Consider the following 10352-nt stretch of genomic DNA (forward strand, 5'->3'; position numbering starts at 1 on the left):
ATCAAAATGATGGAGAGGAGGGTGAGGAAAAGCGCACACAAAAGAAAAAGAAAGCAACTAAGGACGACGATGAAGAAATGGAGGATAACAATGAAGAGGACAACGAGAGGAAATCTTCTTCGAAAAAGAAATATCAAGCCAAAAAAAGAAAAACAACAGACACAACCTCTGCAAAGGAAAAGAAAGCCAAAAAGAAAAAGTAACGTTCTCGTCATGAAACAACAAGCTCCTTGAGAGAGCTGACTGGATGATGATGCAGATGATGGTTGTCTTTAATCACCGAGTGAGTGCTTCACAGCAATAACCATCGAAATTCTCAACCAAAACAATTACAATTTAGAATCCACATAATCTGGCATATAAACGTGACTTTTCACAAGTTGTTCCCATTCTTCATCATTCTTTGGGATTTCACTTTCTTCTAATTGTGACATTCCTTCTTTGACACTTTGTTTTGCAACTTCAATGGCAATCTTTTGGGCAATCGGTCTAATGTTTGTCAAACTTGGATACAAGAGTCCCTTTGCAATCGATCTTCATCAGTGAGATCGGACAAGGTTTGAGCTGCTTTCAAAATCATGTGGTCAGTCACATGACGAGATTTCGATACGACTGCTCCCAATCCAAGTGCAGGGAAAATGTACAAGTTATTTCCTTGACTGAGTTGATAAATCTTTCCATTATATTCGACATCGTCAAATGGAGATCCAGAGGCAAAGATTGCTCTTCCATCAGAATATTCAATAGCTTCTCTTGCAGTGCATTCCGAGTTCTTGGTTGGATTTGATAGAGCGAATACGATTGGCTTTTCATTCAATTTGGAAACTTCTTGAATGACTTCCTTTGTGAAAACTCCAGATTGTCCACACAACCCAATAATTGCAGTAGGTTTCACCTTCTTAATAATTTCCAACAAGGAATTCGATTGGAAATTTCCCAAAGTCTCATCTCCCTTCTTGGCATACTTCTTCTTATGATGTGGCATGTCATTGTAATCAGAACGAGTTTGAGTGACCAATCCTTTGGAATCTACCAAATAAATCCAATGTTCAGAATCAGTTTCAATTTGTTCTTTTGGAGTTCCATCTTGTTCTGCTTGAATTTTCATAACACCCAAACATTGATCGGCAACTCCAGTAGCAGCTGAACCAGCTCCCATGAAAAGTAATTTGTGTTGATAGGCTCTTTTACCAGTAATTTTGGCCGCATTCAAAAATCCAGCGACTGAGTGAGTGGTCAAGAATTGAACATTAAAGTCAGACCATTATATGATCATGCATTAACAAATTTCACACACATTCTCAGTTCACAAACTTACCAATAACAGCTCCAGTTCCTTGAATATCATCATTGAAACACAATTGCACATCTCTATATTGATCCAATAAATCAAAACAAACATCATTTGAAAAATCTTCAAATTGCACCAAACAATTAGGCCATTGCTTTTTCACACTACTCATAAATTCAGACATGAGTTCATAAAATTCAGGTCCTCTCACTCTCTTTCTTTTCAATCCCAAATACAATTCATCAGCCAATAATCCTTCATTGTTAGTTCCAACGTCGATCAAAATTGGAAGAGTCTTCTCTGGATGGAATCCAGCTGCAGCAACGTAGAGATTGAGTTTTCCAATTGGAATACCCATTCCGTTGGCACCCAAATCTCCAAGACCGAGAATTCTAGAACCGTCAGAAACGACAATAATGTCAGGTGTCTTGTTCCAGTTTTTGAGAATTTCTGGAATGGAGCCCTTGTCTTCAAGGGAGATGTACATTCCTTGAGAGACACGCCAGATTTGATCAAATTGAAGACAAGCATCACCGACAGTAGGTGTGTAGACTGTTGTGAGGAATGTTGTAAGAAGCAGTTGTTTACGTTTCACATGATTCAGCCCAAAATGATTTCAATATTTTCATGAAATGCAAGAATTGAAAATTATTTAAAATATTATTATTAAGTATGGTATTTTCAAAAATTGGGAAATTGATATTCAACATGAACTCGTCATCATATTAGAACACACTTACCGATAGGCAACATTTCCACCATATTGTCAACTAACAATCTGAAAAACAATGTTTGATTTCGCATCTGCAAGCTCATCAAATAAATATATTTATCCAACGGATTCTTAAAAGAACGAAATTGTCTCAAAGCTCTCACTAATTGATGAGTGATCGTCTCCACACGAGGTGGCAACAAACCTCTCAATCCAAATTTCTTTCGATCCTCAAGGGTAAAAGCAGTGTCCTTGTTGAGAGCTGCACTGTGAAGAAAAAACGTAATTTTGAGGTTCCATTTGTTGAATGAATGATTGTAAAGATCGATCTATAATGGTATTTCCATGAGAGGAGAGGAGAGGAGAGGAATGAAGAGAAAATGATGATGATCGTTTTGGAGAGTTCAAGTGGTGCGAAGTTATGGACGAATGATGATCCGAAAGTAAACAACCACAACAAGGACATGAAAGTAGTGTTTCGGGATTGGAATGATTATGAATGGCAATGACAAATTTCATCGATGGCATGATCAAAATGATCATCATGAGGATGCAGAACAAGGAGAGACGTTTTTGAATGAACATATTGCAAAGAGTCGAAGAGAATGCCATAGTGAAGAATGATGAGGATTGGGAAGGATGAAGAATGGTGTTGTTGATTGCCAAAATTGTTGGAAGATGAAAAAAGATTTTCCGAGGTTTGTGATTATTTTGTTTCGAAAGAAAAAAGAAGGAATAAGAAGGAATCAAGTCAGTAATAATGTAGTCAAGCAGGTCAATATAATAACACACAAAGATTGAAATTTTTCGATTTTCAATACATATTCAGACAGCAAGCACACCAAGACCATATTTTGAAAAAAGTCCAGAATTAAGAGCAGAGGCGATGATGAATCATCATCAATGATATCAATTAATAAAGAATTGTAATGTAAGGAAAAGGGAATATGGAAGTAGTTCGTTCCAATGTTGGTGAAAAGATGAATCATTAGTAGGAATTTGTAAGAAATCATCATAGAAAGATCAACATTCGTTGATTATCATCACCATTGCAAACAAAGAATGCCAAATATGAACCAATGATCGCGATGCAAGCCTTCAGCAACCACCTACCTTGCTGTGTTATAAGAAGGAGTGCTATGTTAATCTCTATCGATTTTTTTCACGCAAAATCTTTCCTCTCGAAGAGGTTGAAGGCTCAATTCGCACAGCGGTTTTCAGGGTGGTGATGATCAAGTGCGTCCGAATAAAGGAAGGTTCGTGTTGTAAAGTTCAGCTCAACACACGGTCGGCGCTGCTTGATCAACAACGAACACAACAAGTGAGAATTTTTGATGATCACAATCATCTTTAAAACCCTCGGATGATTTATTATTTGAATAAACAACAACACACAAACTCTACAAATTCCCAAAAGAGGCTGATCAGTGGTCGTTGTGCTGACAACTCAACAATAGAAACGATGGATCATTTCGTGTAGTTATATATATATGATACAAATAGTATTCTTGGAAATATAAATTACAAAATATACAAGAAGATGTTCATAAAGAGCAACCTAACAAGTATATAATACAAATTCTAAAGGTACGCATTATTGGTGCAAGTTGATCACACGATTTGTTAACGGTTAATAAGCCATGATTTCTTGATCGATCAAATTGCAAACCGATCGGTTGCTTTGGTGAATACCTTCTCTGGAGAGATTAATGACTCTTGTTTACTTTTGGAGCAGTGGTTGTCCATGTGATGGTGGCCACGACAACACTGAAAGCGGTGAGTACAGCAGCAGTTCTTGGAATGAGGGTCATGGTTGGTGGTGAGAATGAATGTCAGCTTGGAAAGTTTTTTTTGTAATTGGGAAACCAACCATCAAGGAACGCGGTGCTTGGTCAACCTCAAATGTCACTTTTTTGGGATCTATCTGACACAACAAAATCTTACTGTAGTTCAGCTTAATGACTTCCTCCTAATGACAACACTAAATCATGATCACATAAGTAAGCCTTAGTTCGTTGCAACTGCCCTACTTTATTAAAAATGTACAATTCATTCACCTCTAGTGATATATTAAGAAAATGGAGAGATATAAGCATGACATGGTATCAAAACCTCATTTCTGTTCCTCTTCTTTAGGTTGAGAGAAGGATTGTAAAATATTGGGTGAAGAATAATTATTTGGATCCTTACTAAGGAAGGGAGTGTTAGAAATAGGGAAAATTGGATCTGAGCTATCGAATATCTTGAAAACACTAGGGGTACTGTTTTGTGACTCCACATTTTGAATAATCGACGGAATACTGGGGAGACTTGGCGTTTCTTTTTTAGAGTCGTTCGTTTGCACTTTTGGAATGTCTTGGCTGAACATGTCAATGGGGAAAGGTTTGAAAACAATAGAGGAGGGATTGGTCGGTGTTGGTGTCGTTGTATCTCCCACAGAGGCAGCACTGCTACTTCCTGATGATGTTTTCGGGGTGGAGAGGAATAAACGGTCAACATTCGGTGAGGTGTGCAGCATTTCATGAAGAGTATGAGGAGGTAGCTGATGTTGTTGTGCTGTTGATGTTGATTGTACGGAATGAGCTTGTGAAGGCACTAGTGGTGGCATTTGAAGTGTAACGGACGATGGAGAAGTGGATGGTTGTTGTTGATGAGATTGTTTTGACATTCCATATCTCAATATTATTTGCTCCAACTCGTGAACTTTATCCTCCAAATAGTGTATGCGTTGTTTCAATTCTTCGTATTGATCTTGCTGTTGTTGTTCAGGTCTGCCATAGGAATGATGCGCAGAAGAAGCAGCAAGATGTTGGTCTGCTGTTGTGGTCATGTGATGAGGAGGAGGATGGGACGTCATGTAGTGAGTCGTTGTGTTATTGAGAACATTCGATATTGGAAAGTGTGAAGGATGTCCACTAGCCACTACTGCATTATTTGAGTGATGTGCATGATGATGGTACATGTTGTGATGTGAGGAAGGAAAATGACCAATACCCACTCTATATGGACTTGGGAGTTCCTTTGTGATGTTATTGCTTGTTGTTGTTGTGGCAGAAGGAACATTGACTGGGCTAGAATTTCCACGTCTTTTCTTGGGAGGAAGTTGTTCTGAGGAATTGTTATTGTTGGGCGAGGAGTCGTTAGAGGGAGAAGCAGTAGTAGATTTGACAACATTGGGCCAATTCAATGCTACTTGCTGTTGTTGTAGAGTGCTATTACTTTCATGCATGTTAGAAGATAAGGACGATGAAGCAGATTGCTTTTTCAATTTTCTAACTTCCATCTCAGTTCTTGTTCTTGACCGTATCCAAAATAGGTCACTGTGCATTAAAAACATTAAATGGTTTTTAGATGTGTAGTTGATGAAAGAGTTGATGAATGCAAAAAGGTGAAAATCAAGGGTGAATTAAAAATTAAATGATTTTCAAGTAATCATCACCATTTGAAAACATGAGATTCGCAAGGTATATTTTCATAAATACATTTTGTGAAATACGAATATTGAATTGAATATTCAATTCAGACGTGAGGGAATGAGAAGTTATTGTTTCAACATGAATAATCAAGATGAAAACAATTTTGAAATTATTGTTTGTCATTAAACATACCTCACTGCGATAATTTGTTCCATTTCTGGATTTCCTTTGAATCGAATGACTTGAACTTGACCTGTCTTGGTCTTGCAATCTCGGCCTCTCACTCTAGGAACTTTAAGAGATGCAATGATTTTACCTTTTTGCATATTTTCCTGGCATGGTTGTTCTGAGAGTAATTCGAATGATTCCAACATCCCTGCTTGTGTGAAATCGGTCGCCTGAAAATCCTCGCTTAAATCATCTTGATCCTTTTTCTTGTTCTTTTTCTTTGACTTTTTCTTTTGTGAGTCATCGTTTTGTTCATCCTCCGATCCCAAATCATCAGCAGCATTGGTGTCATCATTTTCGTTATCAAGAGCACCACTACCTCCATCTTTCTTCTTCTTTCGTTTTGATGATGTTGTTGTATTGCCTGTACCACCATTGTTGCCCAACAAATGAACCAATCTTGCTGTGCAGTTTTGAAATATTCCAGGTTGATGATTGTTACCACTCATCAAATCACAGCTCACCACTAAAACATCACTCACATAGACACTATGTGTGGTTTGTGGTGCTCCACGTCGATCATTCGGTTTGAAGCCATGTGGTTCACAAGTTAAGCTTGCTGAATCCATGGTAAATATCCCTTCTGGAGTTTTGAGAAGTGAGTTATAGACACGCAGTTTGGGTTCTGCAGAATTGTTGTTACTCATGTTGTTGTGATTGAGAGTATTGAAATTTCCGTTTTGTTGTTGTGAGACAGATGGTGAGGTTTGGTTGGAATTTGTTTGTGGTGGTTGTTGTTGTGGTTGAGAGGAAGTTGGAATGGCAAAGGACGGATGTTGATGGTTTTGTGGAAGATGGTGGTTAGGAGTGATTGTTGGAATTGTTGAATGATGTGGTTGTTGAGCTGCTGATGATACAACCGATGGAACTCCTCGTGGATGATGATGAGGAGGATAGTGTAGCGATGAGGATGAGGATGGATAATTGTGATGAGAAGATTGGTGAGAGACTAGAAGTGGAGCTGTTGAAGAGGTGAGTATCCCGCTGCTGCTGTTGCTGCTCGTAGTGGTAATACCTCCAGGCTGATGCTGATGATTGGAATAATTCTGCTGGTAATGATGGTGGGGTTGCGGGTTGGTGGTTGTGTTCTGATAATTATTTGTGGTAGGATTCATATTCTGGAGGAGAAGGAGGATCGGGTGTTCAGTGGAGGAGAAGGATCAAATACCTGACAAGTATGGAATGGTGGTGATTGTAAATTATTTACTGCTCTCGCTGGTTCCGCAGAATAGAGAACTTGTAATGATTAAAACCAGGATGAGCTACTATTCTCTGAATGTGTGTGTTGTTGTTGTTGTTGACAATGTGAAGAGGGGATATCCTGTTGTGATGATGTTTTATTGTGGTGATGAAGAAGGAACAGAGCTATTATCCAAACAACGCTCTAAAAGAATCCTTTCATTCGGCGGAGCTGTGTGGCAACAACCGCAAAAAAAGCAAACGACAAGATATTACACAGGTTGTTTTGGAACTTTCAACAATCGCCGCTGTTGAATCAACGAAAATCAAAGAGAATTTTTTTTGAAGTTGCTCTTCCGGAAGAGGAGAACAATTTTCGGCTTTTTTAATGCTCTCTTGTGGACCCGAATGGAAATGAGCAAGTACACAACTTTGAACTTCTTGTTTTGAATTGTTGTAATTGAATTGTGAACGGATGGATCTGTCAACGCTCAACTCAATGGCTAATGGAATTCCAGAACCTTTAATTAATGTTTCTTGCATCAAATGACCACATTCTCTTCGTTGCTAAAAAATATGACCACTGGGTGATTGCAACTGTTTCAGCAATCAGTTTGCAAAAAACATTATATCACAAAATTTACTTCGTTGATATATTTGTTTCAGAATGGTAATATAATATTGATGATTCAGATTTTATCGTACGTTTAGTTCGTGAAATTTTAAAATTCCATATAACTCTAAAGTTCGTGCGCACGAAACAAATCTGAATCATCAAACTCTTTTAAGGGAGGCCATCATCGAGGATTGTACCATCGACTGATTTCTGTTGATTCAAGTTTAATGTTATAATATCGATCACTAGTGACGAGGAGCACCGAATTGGCCAATTTTTTTCCAATCCGAGAGAATTGTACGAACGGCATTATTGACATTCCTTAAACGATCAAGCCCATTCTCTCAAAAAATGGCTTCTCTTCCCACCCATCACCTCAATGCCACTCCAACACCTTCTTCCTCTCAGACCAGCCAACTGTTGGTGGATAGTAGTAAGGCTTCAACGTTTGGTGGTGGTGGAGTAACTGGACACACAATGCCAGTCTCTGCTCGCGGTGTTTCTACCAGCAATAGTAGTAATAATACACTCCTTGTATCGAGTAGTGGCGAATCACAACGAAAGCGATCCAATTCGTTAGCTCCTAATACGAACATGGATCGAGCATCATCAATGGCTTCCTTCAATAGTACGAGTAATATTGTAATTAATACTGGAATGTCCACTGAAGAAGATGGAACAAGACAACAACATTCATCGGGTCCATTAAGCGCAACCATGTCTGGGGTACGTTCAGAGACTGGTACTTCAAGATCCTATTCTTCAACACGGTCATCCATCCTGTCTTCGGAGGCGTTGAGATCATTCGAAGAAAACCTCATTACGTTTGTGGTAAACTTGCAACAAAACACCTTTTTTAAGGCTTCTTCTATGTATAACCAAAAAACAACATGGAGTACAAAAAAGAAACTCTCTAGCGTATTTTCAAGATTCCTCACCTGGAACAATGTAGGCTATGCTTTGTTTTACTTGTATCTCATGATATCCACGTTGAGTCTAGCAGTGCCTTATGAAGATCATCGTAGCTATCACTGGGGAGATTGGGGAGTTTATATCATGATGGTAAGTTGTTATATTCTCGTACCTCTCAGTCCTGAGATAAATCTCTCGATTGTTGTTGTAAATTTGTTCGACTTTTTTGACATGAATTCTGTCAACACTCCACACGCTATATCTACACTCAATCGGCAATGCATCGCAGGTATTTGGATTCTGTCGATCATGGCTCATGGAAATGGTTCCATATGTGGGCATTATTGTCATCAGTGGAGCTCTGTTGCTTCTTATTGCTACTGGATCAATTATGTTTTATGTTCTCTATAGATTCTCCAAAAACGGCTCTCGGTATACCAAAACACTACAAGCAATCATAAGTGTTCTATTTGTCTTTTTCATGGTCATTCATATTCCCTCAACCCACATTCTTACCTCATTTATTAATTGTGATTTTAATACCATGACTTTGATACGATTTAAGAATGAGAGTTGCCAAAGTATCACTAATTATGTGCTCATCGTTCTGTCTTCTCTAACTCTCATACTCCAATTAATAATAACTCAATTTGGGGTATTATTTTTTGTTGATTTGAGCCCTTTGTCAGATACATTTTCTAACATTTCCAATCCAATACTCATCATGTATCTAGTATTTACAAACCAAATTTATTGGATTGCTGTGCAATTAATTCCCTATCAGTACAGCTATGTATTACCATGCTTATCCATACTCATTTCAATTATATTTATCGTCTACTTGTTTTATAGTGTTCCTTGCTTTACGAGGTGGGAAAATTCAATTTGGGCAGGTTTTGGATTTGCACGGATTGCATTTTCTATTGCTACTCTACTATTGACTACGATTGGAATTGAAATGACGCCAGAGAATGCAAATGTTCTCGGAGTTTCTATTGCAAGTGCATCCTTTATTTTTGCGCTGGTGTTATTTTGTTTGGGTTTTTTAATTATGGAAGTCTATACAAGACGTGTCTACAATTCGGTTCGAGATTTAATTACTCTCTATCTAGTAACAGATGACAACACGAATGGATGGAAACAAGCACCAGAAACAATCTTGATTTCTTCTCTTTGCCAATTAATTGATGAAGAGAGCAAATACAGAAATGTCAATCTATTTTTGAGATTTGTAGCTCCTCTTGGAAAATTGATTTACAAGCATCCAGATTTCAATTTGGCTTTATCTTTTGTGAAAGGGGCAATTTCTCAAAAATCTTTTCACGACATTGATTTGTTTGTATCTGCAGCAACTTTAATATCAAACTTTGTTCAAGATGATGCAAATGCTTCAATATTTGCTTCAACTTTATTGAATAGAGCATTGAAATTGCACCCAACATTTATGAAGAGATATTTTATTCATTTGAGAATTAAGGAGATGGAGATTCGATCCACACAAGGAAGTAAAAAGAAGGGAACTTTAGAAATGAAAACAATTCTTCAAAAGTTGGAAAATAAGCAACAAAAATTGAAACATTTACACAAACTCTTTTGGAAAGAATTGATGAATGAAATAGTTTCAGAATCCAAACTAATCTCCATTAATCAGCAAATAGAATTAATAACAGTTGAATGTGAAGTGTTGTTTAGTACTCTCATGATAAATTTTGGAAGTGATAAATCTGCAATTAGAGGTATGTTTTAGATACAATTTTCGTGATGGCTGATTGTATTTTGTTTTTTTTACTTAGCCTATGCTCAATTTTTGGAAAATTTTCTCTTTCAAAAGGAAAGTGCTGCAGAGTTGTTCAATGAAGCCTGTTTGATCGAGGAAGAGGAATCTAAAAAGTGGCCGTACAGTCAAGAAGGCCCACATTGAAGTCAAACAGAATACTGCCATTTCCAACAATCACACAAACAGATGAAAAAAAAGTTGAAAGAGAAGATCTTTTTTTT

The 10352-nt window shown here is 37.7% G+C and overlaps 4 protein-coding genes across 4 annotated transcripts in view; 2 read left to right on the forward strand and 2 right to left on the reverse strand.

Annotated features, from left to right (window-relative positions):
- Positions 1-10, forward strand: part of FDP41_009169 (uncharacterized protein) — a gene marked incomplete at both ends in the record, with an annotated part of 3136 nt that extends 3126 nt beyond the window's left edge. The window contains one exon of the mRNA XM_044713100.1: positions 1-10. This exon is cut by the window's left edge and continues 1297 nt beyond it. Coding sequence (XP_044557278.1) covers positions 1-10 — 10 coding nt within the window.
- Positions 11-499: 489 nt separating this feature from the next.
- On the reverse strand, positions 500-1778 carry FDP41_009170 (uncharacterized protein; the record flags this gene model as incomplete). Its single annotated transcript, XM_044713102.1, has 2 exons — positions 500-1224; positions 1319-1778. 2 exons carry the CDS (start codon positions 1776-1778, stop codon positions 500-502), a joined length of 1185 nt encoding a protein of 394 aa, XP_044557279.1.
- Positions 1779-4116: 2338 nt separating this feature from the next.
- FDP41_009171 (uncharacterized protein) lies at positions 4117-6762 on the reverse strand (the record flags this gene model as incomplete). Its single annotated transcript, XM_044713103.1, has 2 exons — positions 4117-5323; positions 5612-6762. 2 exons carry the CDS (start codon positions 6760-6762, stop codon positions 4117-4119), a joined length of 2358 nt encoding a protein of 785 aa, XP_044557280.1.
- A 1031-nt stretch (positions 6763-7793) lies between these two features.
- Positions 7794-10352, forward strand: part of FDP41_009172 (uncharacterized protein) — a gene marked incomplete at both ends in the record, with an annotated part of 4614 nt that continues 2055 nt past the window's right edge. The window contains 3 exons of the mRNA XM_044713104.1: positions 7794-8504; positions 8644-10090; positions 10148-10255. Of these exons, the coding sequence (XP_044557281.1) occupies positions 7794-8504; positions 8644-10090; positions 10148-10255 (2266 nt within the window). The remainder of the gene's footprint in view (positions 8505-8643; positions 10091-10147; positions 10256-10352) is intronic.

This window comes from Naegleria fowleri (genome assembly GCF_008403515.1).
Source record: "Naegleria fowleri strain ATCC 30894 chromosome Unknown tig67, whole genome shotgun sequence".
NCBI lineage: Eukaryota > Heterolobosea > Eutetramitea > Acrasida > Naegleriidae > Naegleria > Naegleria fowleri.